Below are 20,660 nucleotides of genomic sequence, written 5' to 3'. Positions count from 1 at the left end.
AAGAGAAGATGATCAGAAACTGGATTGCAGTGACACGGAAATCTGGCTTTTTACGTAGATTATCAAAACGGTTAAAGACAGCTACTGGGACCCCTCTGGATAGAAGACACTGCTTCAGGACAGCCGTAGCATTTCGGGCTATGCTGTATGAGTAAAGTGAAAGCACGAAACCTGATGCTATGTCATTGTTCTTACATCTCTGGAAACGCTCAGGTGCTTGGTGATGGGGTCATTCTAGCGTGAGTTCTTCGTATTAAACTCTTGGCAAGTTCTGAAGATCTTCTATTACGCATCACTGGTAAAAGTCACAAGTAATGACAAGTTGTGGAAGCAGTCTTTGGTTTTACACATTTAAACATAATTAACATATTAGGTTTGAGGATTTTATGTCACCAGCAGCAAAAGCCAGGTCTTGTAATAAAAAGCCATGGCTTAGCCAGCTTGTGCGGAATAAGCAGCTGGTGAGAGGGCGGGCTGAAGATCCACATCCATAAGCAAGATGACAAGGTTAACTACAAAAAGGCTTAAATTATGAACAAATTAATAAAGTACAGGCTGGGGCAGATAAATTCCGTCGCTCGTTTGCACAGGTATGAGATGGTCATTAAATCACTTAATTGCTTCTCTAAGAGCTGTGGTATTTCTTTTTAGTTTGACAAACTATTTACATTTTGCATACTGTTTGTATAGAACAAGAAAGAGCTTTAAATATTCCCAGGTGCTGCACATGATCTGTGCCGCTCATTTTACTGACCATTTTCAGTAAATTTGGATGTATTTCTGGAAAACTCTCTTGGAGTAAATTTTTAATTAGTGCCTAATTTGTTAGCACGTTAAGGAAGCTGGTAGTACTCTCTACATCGTAGTCCAGCCTGAAAATTTGAGGGGGCTTACTCAAAACAAAAAGCGTTGTGCTACCTTAAGGATGCAATCCAGATTGACAGAGAATGGCTTTCCAGATACCATTCTGCTGCTTCCATGCATAATTTTATGTAGAAGTACAGCTGAGAAATTAAATGACTGATACTTGTTAAATTAAAAAAAACTTTTATGACTTGTCTCACATTCACGCTGTCACCTCACCTACTCCGCTGCTGTAGAGTGAAAGCATATGCTTATCCTCTTCAGCTCATTAGGCCTCGGTTATTCCTTTCTGCCTTATTTTTTAAATTCTGTGGAAGAATTTTCATAAAAATATCCCCAAACCTCAAAACTCAGCAAGATGAAGTTCCTGGCCGTCACTGGCTGTGTGTTTGTCTGGCCAGCTCTGTAGCAGTAAGTCATGGGAGAGGTCGAAGCAAGGTGACTTGCAGCCTGATTATGAACACGAGGGGGGGGGGGGCTGCTCATTTTATGAACAAAATCCCTCCCAGGAAAAAAAAAAAATGTTGCTGACGGATCATTTCTTTCAAAGAGTGAGACATATCAAACCGTGTCTTAAAGTGACTGCTTGGAGGGGAAGGTAAGATGATAACCGTGGACTGGAGGAATATTCACGTCTTTGCTACCTGAGTTTACTGATCACAAAATGTAATTTCCTTCGAGTATGAAGAGCACTAGGATAGAAAGGTTTCTGTTAAGGATGTTCTTAGGGTAAGAAGCAGTGTGGTGACGGGGCAATAACTCTTCAGAAGGCTCGCGCATAGCTGGGATAGAAATGCTAAATCAATCAGCTGCAGGAAGAGAGAAGCTGGTTGGGACGTGGGGTATCTGCAAAATGGCACGGCCGCTCCATTTCAAGGAAAGGTTGGACGTGGTGCTTAGGGACATGGCTGAGTGGGTGACATTGGCAGCAGGGGGACGGTTGGACCAGAAGATCTCAGAGGTCTCTTCCAACCTTAATGATTCTGATTGCACTCCGAGTGCAGTTTTCGGGGAGACACTGCTGTGCATTTAATTTCCATATTACCTTACGTGCCTACTTGACATGGTAGTTTTACCCGGGGGCAGGAGTTACAAACCTTCAAGTAACCTGCATTCTTAACCTTCATTTTTATTAAGACGTGCAAATTAAAACGGTATAGTCTCAACACATTTTTAAAAGGAAAGCAAGATGGAGCAGGAGGTATTTTTGCTCATTCTGGCAACTGTTAATGACCTCTTTAATTTTGGAGTTTGCTTTAAATATGTATATATGTGTGGATATGGTATATATAGCTATGGTTTCTTAGATACATGAAGCGTATTTTCAGGTAAAATGCTAGTGAGCAGCAGGGCCCAGGGCTGGTAGATCCGGTGTAAAAACCACAGAGGACATGAGACAACAGTGTTACTTATTTAAACAAAGTCTTGGAGCCACGCGAGAGGAGCTGGCGCACACAGAGGCGTGAAGTACTCGTCTGGAGCTCAGTACTCCTCCGTTCTCAGTCACGGCTCCTTGTGCTGATGTCAGCAGGCTTTGGGCTGAGCTTCCTGAAAGCGGCGTGTTTTGGGAGGTCCCGGGTCCCCTCCCTCTTCCGAAGACCATGCTAAAGCCAAGACTCCAGTACTCCAAGAGTAAGGGTGGCAATAGTTGGCATTGGATATGTACCACAAAAGATCCAAAACTGTATTTAATAATAATCCATAGATTACCTGTTGCATTCCTTTTAGTTTTACATTGCAAGGTATATTTTAGTAAGACTAAACTTTGTTTTGTGCATTTTCTCTGGACTGGTAAATGGAGCCGTGCAATTTCCTGCTCCTTCCCCAGCCCCGTCCTGGCCTTAGCTCTGCTTTCATCGCTCGCTGTTACCTGCTGCCTCTTCTGCGCCCCGGAGAGCCTGGTGATGACCCACTTCACATTTCAAACATTTAGCCAGAGATGAGGTAGACGGTGTTTGTAATAGAGGAAAACAGTTTTAAAGAGAGCAGAAGTAGATGATGTGCCTGTATTTGGGAAACGTAACCTGTTGGGAAGGTGTTTGGCCGGCAGTCAACACAAGACGCTGGGCTGGCGGTGAGGAAGAGCTCTGACCTGCAAAGCAGCAATGGCTTCTTCACAAAGGGAAGCCGTAAGGATAAGTCAGTAGTTACTGTCCGTTCCAACAGTAATTATTCATAGCACAAAAGAAATGTCTGTTTAAGATGCTCTTTATAGTATGCAAGCCAGCACAAGACGCTTTGCCCGCTGCCCTCCCCACACACAATTGTTGTGTTCCTCATTTCATGAGAATTTCTGAACGTTTTTGGACGGATGAAAGCGCTTTTTCCCCCTGCTCTTCTTCTAACTCGTGTGTCGGTTCCTCTGTTGCAGGCACCCAAGGCGTCGCGCCGCCCCCGCCCGCCCCTGTTGTTGGGTTGCAGACTCCATCCACCGGCCTCCTGGGCGCGCGGCCCGGTTTGATACCACTCCAGCGACCGCCAGGGATGCCCCCGCCGCCCCTGCAGCGCTTCCCCCTGATGCCGCCGCGCCACATGCCTCCCCACATGATGCACAGAGGGCCCCCTCCGGGGCCGGGGGGCTTCGGGATGCCTCCTCCTCACGGGATGAAGACCCCCTTCCCTCCGCCGGGCCACTTTGTGAGGCCCGGGGGGATGCCGGGCAGCGGAGGGCCGGGCGGACCTGAGGATAATCGAGACGGGAGGCAGTTCAGGAACGACAGGCAGACGTTCACTCCCAACAGAGACCAGGAGAGGTTCGGAAGGAGGTCTTTTGGGAATCGGGTAGAGAACGATCGGGAGCGCTACGGCAACCGCAATGACGACAGAGATCACGAGCGACTCGGTAATCGGGAAAGGAGAGAGTGGGGAAGAAGAAGCCCCGAGCGCGATAGGCATAGAGACTTGGAGGACAGAAATAGGCGGTCCAGTGGCCATCGAGACAGAGAGAGAGATTCTAGAGATAGGGAGTCTCGCAGAGACAAGGAAGAAAACCGAGGCAAGGAGAAAGCCGAGATGACAGACAGGGCAGATGGCGACAAAAACCATGAATCTCATAGTGGCAAAATGGAGGACGCAGACATTGTTTCAGAACTTCCTAAAGGAGAGTCTGAACCTTCAGGTGTAAAACCTGACGAAGCGTTAACATCTGAGGCTACCTCATCTGTGGAACAAGCCGAAAAGGATATGGGCTCAGTTGCCGAGGCTCCTCGTTAGAGACTGGAATTTGTCAGTGACATTTGTGGGAGTGTAGAGCTTTAGAGTTGTACAGTCTGCTGTATTATATTTGCTTCTGCTTATATCACAGCCCCGCAGTAGTCGGTGGGGAATTGTAAGCAATTTGATTGCTTCCCTTCTATTTAAAATAGCCACAACATAACACAAAAATACTGAAGATATGATTAAAATATTACCCATTTTTGCTGTAACTTTTTTAAAGTTTTGACTTTAAAAAGTTTACAAATCAGAAGTAGAAGTGCTTTCTATTTTTTTTTTAATTTAAGAAAAGGTAACGGTGAAAGCTCCTCAAAACAATAGGGATGTGTTTTTAATAAACTCTATTTTCGTAACAAACTTTAACGTGTGCTATTCTTCCTACACTGCACTGAAGTGGAAAAGGATTGTTCAACATCTTAAAGTTTGAACTGTTGATGCTGTACTGGAGTCTAAATTAGACTTTTGTTTATATTTGTTCAAAGAAATACATCTGTTTGTGTAGCTATTCACAGAAGCAATTTTTAATTGTAATAGTCATCTTGATTTTTAGGTTGCTGCATTTTAATGCTCTACTTGACCATACTAGGTGAAAGTTAGTTTTAAAATGTTAATTGAAGAGGTAACTGTTTAGTGTTTGCAATGCAATCATTTTTTTTTGTTTTTTATTTTCCTTTTTCCCCCCCTCCAGCTGGTTTTATGGTAAATGTTGCCCTAATTAGCCTTTTTTTAAAAAAAAAAGAAAAGTGGACACCTTCAGACAAACTTAGTCTATTCTGCTTGTAATGTTATGAAATTATTGTGTGTGGTGGGCGAGGGAGCGCAGCAGTTCAGCATCTTTTGTACTGTTTATTCATTGATGCTTTTTGGAAAGTGGGGTGATAGGAATCAAAGACAGACACCAAAACACGATATGAAATGCTAACCTATTTTTTTTAAGCGGGGCTGGGAAAAGGTTGGGGAGTCGCTCAAGGATTTTAAAATGCTGCCTGTTCGTTCACACAACTCTGGGCTGCTACTGTTGTCTGTGTTAATGATGTCTACCTCCTGTAACCCTGCAAGAGGTAGGTTTAAAATTTTTACTCACCTAGTGTTGTACCTATTGGACTGATGGAAAAAAAGAACGCTTATTCTTGTGTTTGTGTAAGTTTTTACCATCTTCTCGCCATATTACTTAAATAATTTTGTCAGATTTTAAGAGGGCGAATCCTAGTTTTCCGTGGTTGGCCCTTCAGGTGCAAGCAGTTTTGAAAGACCACTACATTATTCTGAGGAGAGCCAGAGCCCTGACGAGCCCAGGCTGAATCGCACTCTGATCAGCCCCTGCACTGAACCGCGAGGCTCGCGTCGCACCAGGCGTTCAGCTGAAGCTTGTTACGCTCTAGCGGTGTAGTGGAAAAAAATTGTATGAATCCTGTGCATATTTAATATTTTTTTTTCTCCTTGATATAGGTGTGTTCTACTTTTAAAGTTGGGTTATTTTTCCCTAAGTGAAGGGCAGCTGCTTTCTTACATCAGTACTTTTTCATAGCTGCTCTGCGGCAGAGGGATTTTTTTCTGGGGGAGGGAGAGGGGAGGGAAAGCAATTGTGGCGTTATGGATTGGGGAGAGGACATATATTTTTATGTTCTTGCAATAGCAGAATAAAGAGAGAAAAAAAAAAACTGTTTACATACTTGTAGTGAACTCAACTTCCATGTGTTAAAACTTCGTGTCCTTAGTGTTTGTTTCATGCTGGGCCAGTGGAACGTTCTTCATACACATGCAGACATTTATGTTAAAGACCACGTAGTAAGAACTGCCACCGTTCTGTAAGGAGGTAGGATTTTTTTAAGCGAATACACTTTATTAAAAGATTGTAAGACAAGATTGACAGAAATGGAAGGCTTATCTGTTACAATTCACACAAATGCCACCTCACATTCTCTCCCTTTTTAGGTAACTGAGAACAGCGCCTATGATGAACCTTAAATGTCCTTTGCAGAATAATTTCTTACTGCCTTCAGAAACAGCAATCGTACAATGAACCTGCTGGGAGGCATCACCAGTATATCAGATCCTACTCCTGCATTAATTGTCCAATTTCTGGCTTTTGGATGAGTCAGCTCAGTGTAAGCATCCTTTACCAGTAAGAACATTATAGTGTTAGCAATTACTACCTTGATTATTGAGCCTGTGCCTGCCAATTACGGGTGTGTTTATACGTGGTCCAGGTATCGCTGCTCCATCCTTCAGTACAGCACTAACTTCAGCCGTTTAACCCCACCACGGCAGGCAGCTGACCTCGAGGCTCCCAAAGAAGGGCTGAGAGGGGCAGGGAGAGGAGGAGCCGTGGAGCCGCCACGGCTCTCGTTCCACTGCAGCTCACCAAGTACCTGCCCTGCGCTGGGCAGGCAACGTAGCCATCCTCTGAGCTTCTCAAATACACAGAGGTGCTGGTGGCATTTGTACACGCAAATCGTTCTGGACCCTCTGATGCTTAAGCAGCAAGCTGAAAGGTGCATTTACTACCTTACTTCTGCTGCAGCCTAAGGAGAGCACAGGCTAACCCCCAGAAAGAGGTGCAGGTGGGTAGGGGCTGCACAGTCATTTGCCACCTGTAACAAATGCAAGGTTGAACTGTTTTTTTACAGCATTGCTATACAAAAAGCCATGCCCTTTGTACCATGCTAACACTGGAACTTGGGTGCCTCTAGAAGTGCAACCAACTACTTCCATGAATATCACTTATGTACAAGATAAAGGAGTGTTGATGCCAGTCTCCATTAAAACTAATAATTTTCTATTAAAAGACTTGTCAATTTGTGTCTGAGAGGTGCATACAAGGAAACCTAAAGCTGGCACCGCTACATGGCAATCACACTACTGGAAAGCTCCAGGAATTTGAATACAGAACTTCCGGTATTTCTTCCCAGTCAAGACCTGTTCCATATTAGATGCTTCCATACAGGTTGGAGGAAATCCTTCACCAGTGCAGCCAGTTTTTTTCCACTGAGGGTGAGCTCTGGCATCTGCCCACAACACTCCAACCCACACCCCCTGAGACCCACACTTTGTGTCATCCCATTTGATGCTTACGGCTCCCCTAGCACTTCAGATATCCACACAGAGCTGGTACACAGTATGTATGTAACATGCTGTATCAGGTTACTACTACAGGGTGTGGAGTACTACAACAGGAATACACAACTTCTCCACTACTCACGTACCTATTAAGATGGTCAACAGTCCCAAGGCTGCTGCCTCAAAACAGTTTCCTGGATGCTGCTGGTGCCTAGCAAGTAATACTGGATGTCAGCAAGTCCAAGCCTTCCTTCCATGTTGCCAAATGAGCCGGTAGCTTTAATAGACCGCAAGACCAAGGTGTATTTGCCAGCAAGTTTATTACACAACTGTGAAATGTACAATGTGGCAAACCGCGCCTACTGCTCTTCAGTGAGTAGTCCTGGCAGAGCTCCTGAGGCTCCTCATCCTCCAAACCCCACAACGCACTAGAAGCTTTGGGTTCAGCGTGACACTCCCACCCACCTGCCATTACACAGAGCGGGAGTTGTTCCAGTTAGTGAGGATCGTACTTAGAATGGTTACAGCAGGTGCTTAGCAGGAGACTACAGCGATTTTCCATCAACACTTTAATTGCAATATACATGATACAAAATTAAGTCAGTCTTTACCAGTTTAACTGATACTCAAGAATGCAGAGTAGTAATGAGATTAACTGAGATCTTTTGCTTGAATGACGAAGAGCAAGTACAGCGATCACAATGAAAAACAGCCCATTTCTCACTGTCATCTTAAGCATTTCAGGCACAACACTTAGCACTTCGCTATTCCAATGACACCACAAGCTAGACGAGGCCCGGCATTTCCAGTTAGCGTGCTCTCGTTGTCTCCCCCTTTACCCAGGTCATCGCTTTTTGCATGGACCTAGAAGAGAATTGAAGATGCTGGTTAGTTACGCAGTAACATCAATTACAGTATCTCCCTGCACACAATAGCAGCAACAAGCAGTACTGCCAGCTACCAGCAGGGTGTTACCCACTGGGTAGGTGCTCGCTGTTGTGTAACACTGGATGCCAAGTTGGTACTCATGCTGAAAAATTAAGACTAGACTTGCCCAGAACGATTCATCGCCTTCAGCTGCATTTGTTTGAAGTCACCAAAACCCCAAGACTCAAAAAGTTATTACTAATCCAGGGACAAACTTGGACTTGCAATCCATGTTCACCCTCGCAGCACAAGGCTGACCACTGCTGTGAAGGCGCAGAGCCCAGCACTGTAACACCGCACATCTCCTGTGCTTGGTCATCAGACTGAGTCTGTTCGGTGCAGGAGACATGCACGCAGCCCCAAGGGGAAGTGTCCACTGCCAGGCCTTTCACTGGCAACACCTGGGCCTCATTGCCTGTTCCTTCCTCAGCTCAGTTTGCTTTAATCATGCACAGCCAGAAGCAAACTTAAACAGAGAAGTATATCCTCAAGAAGGCCAGAATAGAATTAGTATCTCATGGTTAAAGCGTTAATACTAATCCATAAAATATTTTCAGGCAAGGCTCCAAAGAACTCCCCATATTAGAAACCTTGCACTACAAGTCACATAACACACCAGGAACCAGCCTCCAGCATCAAGAAGTCTCCACTCACTGGCAGTGCTCTGGAGCTCTTTAAAGCACCTAAGAAGGCAGCAAGACACTTACCACCATGGTGCGTCCAATGATGCAGTGTGGTCCAGTCAGAGAAATGACAGAATCTTCTATTTCTACTTCCGCTACTCCTCCTTTAGCGGTCACATTGCCGAGGTCGCCCACATGCCTACACAAAAGCAGAGAGACTCATCAAAAGCTTGGTTACATCAAAAGCCCTAACGGATGGCCTGGGCAATACAATACCCCTGTTACTACACTCCAGGACTCCACCACCTTATCTTTCCCAGCACATGTTTTCATGTACCACCAGTGAACCTTGATTACTTCCACTATTTTAACTCTTCCAGTTCAAAGCATTACTAGAATTCAGTCCCAGGGAGGACCTAAAACAGGCAGGCTGACCCGCTTCGGGGGGAGAAGTGCCATTACTGCCTAGCCAGCTAGGCCAGTAACACACAACTCTGACAGCTCACAACCCCTCCGTGCTGATGGAAGGTGGTTGTCTGCTCAGAAGGGAATTCAGTTCAGTCTCTAAACCCTTCCTGCACATACAAGGCTGGGTATAAACACTGCTCCTATACTTAACTTTTAATGTATACCACAAATCAGCTGTTCTGCAAGCAGCCACAGGCTTTAAGCTTAAATAGGATTAGTAAAAGCAGTTTGTCAAGTACTAGGTCAAAGGGGACGCATGAAGTGCTGGCTGAGTTCTAGCCAGCACTAGGAATGATTGAGACAAACTCAAGTTTGCCTGGTGTTTTCCCATACGGACAGCATTATGCTCTCCTGCACAGTTCCAACCAGAGCTGGTCCACTACATCTTGCTTTAAAAATTAATCCTCCGTCAGCTCAGTTTTCACAGAACTGTTGGTCACTCCAGTGTCTTGTTGCCTGCACATCCACCCCAAATAAAGCGTTCACTCCAAGTTGATGGTGTTCTGCAAGACGCTATGGATCCAGAGCCTCCAACACCAGCTTGTTTCTGACAAACTCCGTGCACTCAAGGCAACCAGCTCAGCTACATGCTGACTACCAGCTTCTTGGAGAGCAGGGTGCAAATTCCACATTTTTAACACAGCCCTGTAAAATTAGGACAAGGGCAGTTTTCCCTTTAGGGATTTGTTTGATTTAAGCTTTCAGGTGGTTTTACTACCACCTGCCCCAACTGCAGACTGACAGAGCCATGACCTAGTTCTTTTACCTTTGCAGAAGATTCCCCAGCCTACAGCTGCCTGAGCAGACAGTTCCACTAAAAGCAGGGTCTGACAAAGCAGATCCAGCACAAGCCACAACGTTCATGCAGCCGTGACCTTTAGCACTGGAGCATTCGCCTGCCTGTGAAGCCCGTAAGCACATCATTTCATCCTGCTCTCAGCCAGGCAGCTGGCTAGCAGCCAGCCTGCTTGAACTGTTCGCTCCACTATGAATTGGTCAATCAGAAGCTGCGAGTACAGACTTGGATGCAAGCGCTTAAAAGCCTGACCAATGCTGCTAGCTGGTCACAGCACTTGTCCAGAACTGACAACCCCCCTACACCACACTGTGTACAGCTCAACAAGAGGCACTTTAGGGCCTCTGTTGTCAATAGCTAGCCCCAAAACAGAAGCAGAGCACTACTATGCCAGGTATTAACACATGAACTCTCTCCCCCTTTCACTCATACCCTAAGGAATATTCACCAAGAGCCCTTATTTCTTCTTCCCCCCAGGCTACAATATAACCAATGCACCAGAGACTGCATTTCACACACTCTTGGAGCTAAGGTCTCTAAAACACCGCCATTGGTACCAAACATTGTGAACTGACCTCAGAAGTCCTGCTGCAAGTACTAGCTTTCTCCTAGTGCAATCCTAGCATTATTCATGAAGTTGCCTCCCTAGCACAAGTCACACTTAGATGGCTGCTGCACCGAGCAGCTACCGAGTAAGAGGTCAGGTCAGGCCCCTTAAACTCACCTCTCTGCATCAGTTGGTCCACCATGCTTCCTGCCTTCAGGATTGAAGTGAGCACCTGCACTGGTACATCCTGAAACAGAACACAGCTGAGTAGACTTGTTGCAATAACCAGCTTAAATCTGCTGCTTATACAGTGTACCAGGGTAGTACTCCTATAGCCCAAGAAGTAAAAACATTAATGAAACTGATACTCTCCAGCTAGATCCACCAACCCTCTGGATTTAATAAACTATTTCAATGTCAAACATTACGTCAAGTTCACTAAGATTATTAATTCCAGAGTGTTCTGGGCTCAGATTAAGGTGCTCTCATTTCTTAAGACTAGGTTGTCAAAGCATTTAGGTTAATGCTTGATATACTCCTTCTTGAACACTAGCCTAAACATGTTTGAAGTATTTAATAAGCATCAATTCCTTAGGAAACACCATCATCTCTTAAATCAGATTTGCAGCCATGAAACTTAAGCACACTTAATACTAGGTGCTGCTTTAACACTAGAAGAAACTCTTTAAAGCTCAGCAATCATGGTAGAGCTGTAACTCAAAAGCCTGGACACACATCTTACCATTTGTGTTGTCTCCAAATTCATGGACATGGAAGCCATGATCCCCATCAGACAAGCCGCTAATTCTTCCAGTAACTTTCACTGGTCCATTACCCTGTAAGAGAAAGATTTTATAACTGCTGAAATGAGCATAGCAAAAAAGTCTCATGTCAGATGAGGCTTGCTAGACGATCTAAAGCAGTAAAAGCTCCACTGTAAGTTCAGCTACCAACACAAGCAATTACCTTGCTAAACTGAGTCTGTAAATCAGCAAAGGTCGATTTCCTATGAAATGCTGTATTTAGCCACCTAGAACATTCTCATTAGCTCTCACCAAGCAAGAGGAACCACAGAACAGCTGAGATTGGAAGGGGCTACTAGAGGTCACCTGGTCCAACTCCTTGTCAAGTAAGGCCACCTACAGCTGGTTGCCCATTGCCACGTCCAGGCAGCTTCCAAAGACCCCCGAAGAGGAAGGTACTAGATTTATCAGCTTATTTCTGAAATCGCTCACGTCTGTTTACAAGCACGAGCAAAGCAAACGCCACTCCTCCTCCACAGACTGTCAGCCTCACCTTGCTCAGCGGGTCAGAGTGCCTCGTGCGCTAACGGTCACAACAGTCACACCACACACACCCCCAAACCCCCCGCCGGCTGTGAGGTGATGAGGGGAGGGCCGGGCCTTGCCGCCCGCCCCTCGCCGTGACTCAGCACCGCAGCCCGGCAGGGTCGCTCCCGCCCGCCACCGGCCATAACCTGCTGCTGGAAGTGGATGACGCCCTCCACGGGGCCTTCACCCTTCATCACGCACACGGCCTTCAGCGTCGCCATGTTCCTTCCCGCGGCGGGCGGAGAGCGCCTGTACAACCAAAACCCCCACCGACCGACCGCGGACTGAGAGAACAGCCCCTCCCGCCGACCTTATATAGAGTGGCCCGCCGGCGCCACTGCCAATCAGAGTGCGCCCTCCCGTCTCCTCGCGCAGTTATAAGGCAGACATCGATCAATCAAGGGGCGGAGGGAGGGGAGTTGTTGCGCGGGAGCCAATCGGCAGCGGCAGCCCGTGGGCCAATGGGCGGGTGAGCTGCCCCCAACCGCGCGGCTGTAGCTGCGCGTTGTGTAATGGCGGCGCCTCGGGCGGGCGGTTGGCGGGGGCGTGCCTCCATGAGGTGTTTTCTGCACTTTAACTATATCCTCACCCCCAGAGACTATCTTCTAACATTACCGCAACTTGAGTTGTATCACATAATGAACTCCTGTTTAAAGCATGAATACTGCCCTGGAGTTGCCTCTGAATAGCTTTGTATTTCAAAATAGCGCTCCTGTCCAAAAGATGTTTGGTTCCCCGTACAGAAAACTGTCAAAAACACAATTTGAAGCTGGTGCAGCTCGGCTGCTGGCTTCCCGTAGTGTGCTGTAGGCTTTTTAGAGATGTCTTTGCATGTAGGATACCCACAGTAGCAGGCAAGGTATCCAGTAGACTGCTCTGCTTCAGGTTGAGAGTCTCTGGGTGCAGCCTTGGATCAGTGCTGGGGAGAGATGACGAAGTTTTTTTTAAAAACAATAATTATCATTAAAATATACATTCATCACAGAATCTTCAGAAACTTCACTCACATCAACAAAAAGAATTCGCCGCACCATTATATCATCACAGACCTGACAAAGGTAGACAACCTACAAACATCCTGCCCTTTGTCCCTCCACCACATTACTGCACAACTTCTCCACAATTATTACACTCTGGCAATGTCCAGTCCATGTTTTTGCCCATTACCTCTCACAATTATCTCAAATTCCTCAAATCCCACATTGGGCACCAGAAAGGACTGTGGTGGTTTAACACCAATGAACAGCTCAGCAGGCAGAGAAAATATGAAAAAAGGCTCATGGGTTGAGACAAGGATGTGGAGATTGCTCACCAGTTACAGTCAAAGCCAAAACAGTATAGGGAAATTAATATAATGTGTTGCCTACCAATAACAGACTAGAGCAGTGAGAACTAAAAGCAAACCAAAAAACACCTTCCCTCCATCCACCCTCGTCCACCTCCTCCCCTGGGCAATGGTGGCTGGGGTCAGTCCCTGAGCTCCATCTCCGCTGCTCCCTCACGGTCCCTCCCTGCCCCTGCTCCCCGCGGGGTCTCTCCCACGGATGCCGTCCTTCTGAACTGAGCCTGCGGGGGCTGCCCACAGGCAGCAGCTCTCCAGGAACTGCTCCCACACGGCTCCGTACCATGGGGTCCATCCCCCAGGAGCAAACTGCTCCAGCACGGGTCCCCCACGGGCGGCAGCTCCCCCCAGACCCCTGCTCCTGCGTGGGCTCCTCTCCACGGGCTGCAGCTCCGGCCCGGGGCCTGCTCCTGCGGGGGCTCTCCATGGGCCACAGCCTCCTCCAGGCCACATCCACCTGCTCCACGTGGGCTCCTCCACGGGCTGCAGCGTGGAGATCTGCTCCGTGTGGGACCCATGGGCTGCAGGGGGACAGCCTGCTCCACCAGGGGCCTCTCCACAGCCCGCAGGGGAACTGCTGCTGCCTGCCTGGAGCGCCTCCTGCCCTCTGCACTGACCTGGGGGCTGCAGAGCTGGTGCTCACTCCTGGCTCTCCCAGCTGCTGTTGTGCAGATTTTTTTGTTCCCCTTTGTTAAATCTGCTCTCACAGAGGCACGAACAACATCACTTACTGGCTCACTGGGCTCTCACTCACTGGGCAGCAGCAGGTCCATTTGGAGCTGCTGAAACCGGCCCTTATCTAATATGGGGCTCTGCTGGATTCTTCTCACCGAAGCCACCCCGGCAGTCCCCCGCTACCAAACCTTGCCACATAAACCCGCTACACAAGGGTGCTTCATGGCAGTGGATTTTCCTAGGGAATGTTGTCCACACTGTAAAGTGATGCGCAGTACTGGGGTGGTGGCTTCTTCAGAATTTCTCTCACTGTTGAGATCAGCATACACAGAGCACATTTAGTGAGGCACATCCCAGAAACAATTAAGACCCATCATTGCCACTGAGGGCAAAAATTGGTCATACAGATTTGCTGACTCATATTTGGCTTGGTACGCACCTGACTTGCTCAAAAGAAAGGCAAATGTACTGATAGGAAAGGTATGTACAGTCAAGTCCTCATTATCCAGGGTGATCCCAGGTAGTGTGTGTGCTACAGGACGCGCTGAGGAGTACTGTGGAAGCTCACCTTGACATCTCTGCAAGTAGCTGAGGTCCAGATGAGACAGTGGAGCTGCTTCTGTATGGAGCTGCTTTATGTTTGGTGAGTTTTATTAAGTTTGTGCCACACAAAATCAAATGTGCTTTTTCTAGCTGAGAACTTCAAGGCCTTAGAATTAATAACTGCTCCCTTTAGGCCACAAGTATCTGAGCCTGTAACCCAGCAGAGACAGAGTTGCTCCACCTCTTCAGCGCAGATAGACCATCTGCAGGTTAATGACATCGCTTGATACATGCTGTTTAAGCAACCTCAGGAGAACAAACTTTGTTTAGTTTCACCATCCTGTAATTCTTAAAACTTGGTCACTCTCAACTTGAAACACATCATGGCACAGAAAAAAAAAGAGTGTTGATGGAAAGCACAACTACATAAAGCACCCCATGAATCAGCTTCCAAAAATCTGTAGGCAGTTTTGCTAGAAGTACTTAAAGGCAGATGCCACTCGAAGCAGTAGAGGGGATCTATTCAGCCCTGACTGTTGTGGGCACTGCAAAAGAAAATGCTCAGGTTTGGCAAAAGGGTCATCACCCCGTTTATTGCTCTCTTTGCCTTTCCAGTGTATCTACACCACAGTGCAGCTAGGGAATAAGGAGATGAATGTATTCTTGTTCTGCAGCCAAGATACCAGGAATTGTGCTTTATAAAGCAACTTCTGTAAGATATTCTTAGCCCTGGAGTTCAGAGGAGGCACTTGCTACTAAGTCAATGCAGGAGACTTTTCATAGTTATGAGACTGAAGTCAGGGGCATTATTTTCAATAGTTGTGTGCATCTGGTCAGAGACATCCATTTCAGGGCACAGAATAAAGATGGTTCAAGTGGTTAGATGGCTGATCAGTAGCAACGGGATGCATTTCATTTCTCTGTGACTAACACCCTGAATTACCTCAGACAAGTCTGTATTGATTCATCAGCACTTAACAGTTTGTCATTTTTAACATACAGTTCACATTCTCCGTGCCATCATCTTAGTCTCGTTTGCTTGAGTTTTTGACTGAAAGACATTTCATCACTGATTTGTAAGACACCTGTTTGAGAGCCACTTGGAAAACTTACCAGGCAAGAAGAAAACTTTGGAAGGAAAGAAGAAAACTTTTAATTATGAGGAACATATATAGAAGAGGGGAGGAATAGCAAGTAGAGGGAGAAAGAAAAAAAAATCACTCATGGAAAAGACCATACTGATATCAGACAAATAAATACAGTAGCAGCTCAGAAACTGAAAACATTTGAAAGTGAATGATAATCACAAGGGGAAGTCAGGAAACGTTTCTCACAAAGGAACTTGAACTCTGCCATCCATTAAGGAAAGGATGTTATCTTTCCAAACGTATTAAAAATAAATAAATAAAAGGCATTAAGTTCTATCTATTAAAATATTAGATAAGAATAGAAATCATCAGTAAACTCTAAAAATAATCAATCTTGTTTATGTTATCTTGAAAACAAGGTAAAACAAGTTTATACATTAAGAAAAAAACAAACACATCTCTAATTCAGAAAAGGAGTGTTAGAAAACTTCTAAACAGGAGAAAAGGTTTACAGGTTGCTTAAGCAAGTGAAAATACTTGCTCAAAATATATACTTTTCTTTCATTCAGTGGCAAATTGTCTATATAGAAATGAATTTTCTATTTTAATCCCTCCCTGTAATCCTTCCTAAACTTTTCGAAAAAAAACAAACAAAACAAAAATTTAAAAATGAGGATTTCCTTTACTCTTCTTCTCCTATATGCAGTATGTGTCACTTCCTGATTTTTTCCTCAACTTACTGTAACAGCTTTAGCAGCACTAGCTATTATCCTGAACAACTCTGCTTAGAAACTTTTTTCTATTATCTACTGGTTTCTTTTTAAGCATTCTTCAGGAAAAAAAAATAGAAAGAATGCCTGCCAGCACAAAAGCAATTATTACTTTACAGGAAAAACACACTTTCCCCAATGTACAAGATGACTGCTGCTGTTGAACTGGGACACAAGTTACTAATGACCTTAGAACAGTTATGATGCGTCTGGGCACACTCACGGAGAATCTGGAACCATGTAGGAAAAGCAGCTTCTAAGTATTCTCACGTTCCTAAAGGTTCTTTTTTGAACACATTTTTATTTGTTTTGAGTATAAATGTACACAGTAATTGATGCTTCCAGGAAAAAGCTTTGTCACAGCCTATTGACAGGAAAGGAAAGCCTACCTGGTAACAGAAATTTTACCTAGGCAATTTTTCAAATGCATGTAGCCTTGAGATATAAGTTAGTGATTATTTTGATTTTTTTTTTTATTTTCTGTCTTTTTGTCTGAAAGTTGAGTAGGTTAAGAAAGACAGGACAGAGCTCTGAACTCTCTTTTCATTTCCCTGTTCTGTGTTCTCCCACAGTTTATTTGCTTCTCATGCCAATCTAAGTCAAGGACAAATGTTCAAAGAAAGATCAAGCTGTGCACCACCCTTCTGCAACCAAACCTAAAATACTCATTCTTTACTACACACCAACTCTTTATCCTGCTTATACAGAATGGCTGTGTGGGAGTTGGCTATGAATATAGAAGGATTTATAGAAGTCGCTGTTCCTATTGTAGCAAATCCTGTCAAAATCACTGTGGTAAGGTGGCTGATTAAGTGCTCTTAAAAATGCAAGCTAACCTTGTTATTTACTGTAAAATATAAAATAAATCTTGAATTGCTGCTAATTAATGGAAAATCAGGTCTGCAATAAATCTGCACTGGCGTGGCCTCCCCTCAAGTACTGTGTGCAATTCTGGGCACCACAATATAAGGACATAAAACTATTAGAGAAAGTCTAAAGGAGGGCTACAAAGATGGTGAAGGATCTGGAGATTTAATCACATAATTATCATTACTGGTCTAAGTACAAATTCAAGTGTATAAGAATTCTGCAGATTCTTCTACTTCCTTTCCTATCTGACATTCCTGTCACACCCCCCCTTCCCCCCCCGCCTTAACAACTAACTTCAAGCCTGCGTAGATCTGTTTGTCCATTGTTCTTCCTGAACAGTGTTTTGTTCCAGCTCATGAAATCCAATTTCAATTCTGCTGACAAGAACACGGAGAGTATCGGGCCCCCCCCCCCCCCTTCTCATTGCCTGCCCCTGTTCTGGAGAAGGTTGGAGATAAAATCATTCTAGTGTTACCTTATGGACTTCAAATAAAACTCAGTACCTTCAGTGGCTTGCTTCCCTGGATCACTGATACCCATTCCAAAGCAAGTTCTGGAAGTCTTTACACATCTTCACATTGTCATATCCCATTTTGTCATGAAACAATTTCCTAGTTGCGAAAGCCTTCTTTGTGTGGCTCTAGTAAATACTAGTAAATACTAGAGTGCAAACCTGCAAAAGCTAATCTAAAAATGACATTTTCTTGGCTAACAAAGTGTTAATGAATGAGATTTATTTAAATGTGCATCTCTTAAAACTTCAGGAATCATCAAGATCTATTCTGATCTTACCTAATGCAATTTATGTGAACTTTAGCTAAGTTTCATATTGGAGAGAAGAAAAAACAACTGCATAGTGCTTACACTTTAAAGTTTAGTGACAAAATCAATGTTTTAACTCTTACAAAAATAGTCAAAACTTTAAAATGGTGACTAGAAGATGGCCACCAATTTGATTGCACTTGAAAAGGATGCTCAGAAAACTGTAAGCACAGAACTGTGGAAAATCAAGTCCTTTAAGATTGCCAACCTTAGATGTCCATAAATGACTAAGCTCTACAAGTTAATCTTCAAAAGCTTGTAATTAGGTTGTATTTTATTCTCTACTGATATAAATTGAAGCATTACCATGTTTCAGTAGATACAATTCAATTATTTCCCCATGCCTGCTACAAATAAATGTTATTACTTCCAAATGAGCCACAACAATATCGGATCTTTTATAACAATGAACAAACCCCCCTGCCATGGGCAGGGACACCTCCCACCAGAGCAGGTTGCCCAAAGCCCCATCCAGCCTGGCCTTGAACACCTCCAGGGATGGGGCATCCACAGCTTCTCTGGGCAGCCTCTGCCATGGCCTCACCACCCTCATGGTAAAGAATTTCCTCCTTATATCTAATCTAAATCTACCCTCTTTTAGTTTAAAGCAATTACTCCTTGTTCTGTCACTACACCCCCTGACAGAGAGTCCCTCCCCAGCTTTCCTGCAGGCCCCCTCTAGGCACTGGAAGGCTGCTCTAAGGTCTCCCCAGAGCCTTCTCTTCTCCAGGCTGAACAACCCCAGCTCCCTCAGGCTGTCTTCACAGGAGAGGTGCTCCAGCCCTTTCATCATCCTCACGGCCCTCCTCTGGACTCGTTCTAACAGGTCCATGCCCTTCTTGTGCTGGGGCCCCAGAGCTGAAGGCAGTGCTCCAGGTGGGATCTCATGAGAGCGGAGCAGAGGGGGAGAATCACCTCCCTCGCCCTGCTCGCCATGCTGCTTTTGATGCAGCCCAGGATACGGTTGGCTTTCTTTGCCTCAGGCACACATTGCTGGCTCATGCTGAGCTTCTCATCAACCAACACCCCCAAGGCCTTCTCCTCAGAGCTGCTCTCAATCCATTCTCCACCCAGCCCGTATTTATACTTGGGAGTGCCCTGGCCCAGGTGCAGGACCTTGCACTTGGCCTTGCTGAACTCCATGAGGTTCTCACAGGCCCACCTCTTGAGCCAGGTCCCTCTGGCTGGTATCCCTTCCCTCCAGTGTCAACTGCACCACACAGCTTGGTGTCATCGGCAAACTTACTGTGGGTGCACTTGATCCCACTGTCCATGACACTGACAAAGGTGTTAAAAAGCAGTGGTCCCAGTATTGGCCCCTGAACTCAATACTGTTCTCCACTTGGACACTGACTGCAATTCTTTGAGTGCAACCACCCAGCCAATTCCCTACCCAGTGAGTGGTCTGATATTTCTATAAATATAAATATTATATATATATATATATATATATATAAAAATAATTTCTGAACTCTGTTCTCTTGGTTTTCAGGGATGCCTCTCCAAAGCTCTTGATTTCTCAGCACCTTCCTGAATGTTAGCTCAGAAATTAAAGCACAGGCTGTTACTGCCTGGCAATGCAGAGTGTTACCTTGTGAGCATTCCTCCTACTATGAAGGTGACACTCCCTTTCTGAGTCTTCTATAATTAAAATGCTGTTATTTAATTAGACTTTCTCAACTTGCGCTCAGAAGTCATCATTAGGAAGAGCATCCTTGGCATGCCAACATTACCCAGCCTTTTACCCTCTACGGCTAAGTACCCAGAGCTTGACTGATAGAGAAAACCATTACACTGATGTGAGAGCAGTTGCTTCTCCTTCCTTCTGAGAAATGAAATGCAAACTCAATCTGAGATGACACCATTAAAATACATATGTAATAATAGTAAAAAGACACAGGAGAACTGTAAAAGGTTTATTATGCAAACAATTATTTTCAAAACAATCAGCCTATGAACTACAAACAGCTATGAACAATTACTACGAACACCTACGAACACCTATGAACACCTCTGAACCTGTAACTGGGTGCCGCTCTCCTGCTGTCTCTAGCGGGACCTGCGCTAGGGTGCCAGCCTGTCGCCTGCAGCTGCCCTGCCTGAGCCGCGGGTGCAAGTTGGGCAGTGTGGGGCTGCTGAGGGCTGCCAGCTGGGTGGGTTCGGCATGGCCGTGGCAGAGGCTGCTGCCAGCCCGGGAGTTGCAAATGGATGGAAGGGAGGTATGGCAGCCCAGGGAAACCGCGGAGCTGGCGCGTTTTGGTGTGTAGGTGCCAAGCCGGGTGCCATGAAAGGCAGAAAGTGGTACCGTGGGGGAGTAGGAGAGGCAGATGGGCTCTGGCTGCTGCGAGGTGGCAGCTGGGAGGAGGCCGGAGGCTGTTGCTTGTCCCTGCCTACTGCCTCTGCAGCGGGGCCTGGCAGGGAGGGAGCATCCACGCATGAGGCTGGACGGGCTCCGCTAGCCTGGGGGGTGGCTTTTGCCTGGCGCTTTGGGAGTGGGGACCCTGTGGGGGCTGCTGTCTGTGTGTCTTCTGCGGGAGCTGCTGACGTCCTCCTTCTCCTGCCCGGCATCTGCTCCCCACCCATGCTGGATGCCTGGGCTGCTGCTGGGGCAGTTTCCATACAGATCCGCCTGCGTTGCAGGGGCAGCCGTGGCTTTCCTCTTCAGGGCAGCATGGTGCTTGCAGTTGACGAGCAGGTGGGGAGAATCTCTCTTGAAGTTGG

The 20,660-nt window shown here is 45.9% G+C and overlaps 2 protein-coding genes across 3 annotated transcripts in view; one reads left to right on the top strand and one right to left on the bottom strand.

Annotated features, from left to right (window-relative positions):
• Positions 1–5,221, top strand: part of SCAF4 (SR-related CTD associated factor 4) — a 46,223-nt gene extending 41,002 nt beyond the window's left edge. For both annotated transcript variants that reach the window (XM_035315605.1, XM_035315606.1), the window contains one exon: positions 3,236–5,221. In XM_035315605.1, coding sequence (XP_035171496.1) covers positions 3,236–4,077 — 842 coding nt within the window. In that variant the 3' untranslated portion in view covers positions 4,078–5,221. The remainder of the gene's footprint in view (positions 1–3,235) is intronic.
• Positions 5,222–7,438: 2,217 nt separating this feature from the next.
• On the bottom strand, positions 7,439–12,132 carry SOD1 (superoxide dismutase 1). Its single transcript, XM_035315607.1, has 5 exons — positions 11,976–12,132; positions 11,241–11,334; positions 10,676–10,745; positions 8,772–8,886; positions 7,439–8,001 (listed from the first exon to the last, which is right to left on the bottom strand). Exons 1-5 carry the CDS (start codon positions 12,048–12,050, stop codon positions 7,891–7,893), a joined length of 465 nt encoding a protein of 154 aa, XP_035171498.1. The 5' UTR covers positions 12,051–12,132; the 3' UTR covers positions 7,439–7,890.
• Positions 12,133–20,660: the final 8,528 nt, after the last annotated feature.

Source organism: Oxyura jamaicensis, chromosome 1 (genome assembly GCF_011077185.1).
Source record: "Oxyura jamaicensis isolate SHBP4307 breed ruddy duck chromosome 1, BPBGC_Ojam_1.0, whole genome shotgun sequence".
Classification (NCBI taxonomy): domain Eukaryota; kingdom Metazoa; phylum Chordata; class Aves; order Anseriformes; family Anatidae; genus Oxyura; species Oxyura jamaicensis.
This window is presented reverse-complemented; position numbering and strand designations above follow the sequence as displayed.

Coding starts and splice junctions, on each gene's coding strand:
- SOD1 (XM_035315607.1), bottom strand. CDS start 12,050: ATGGCGACGCTGAAGGCCGTGTGCGTGATGAAGGGTGAAGGCCCCGTG. Junction 11,335..11,975: donor TCATCCACTTCCAGCAGCAG/GTTATGGCCGGT, acceptor TTTCTCTTACAG/GGTAATGGACCAGTGAAAGT. Junction 8,887..10,675: donor GGACCAACTGATGCAGAGAG/GTGAGTTTAAGG, acceptor GCTTTTGTGTAG/GCATGTGGGCGACCTCGGCA.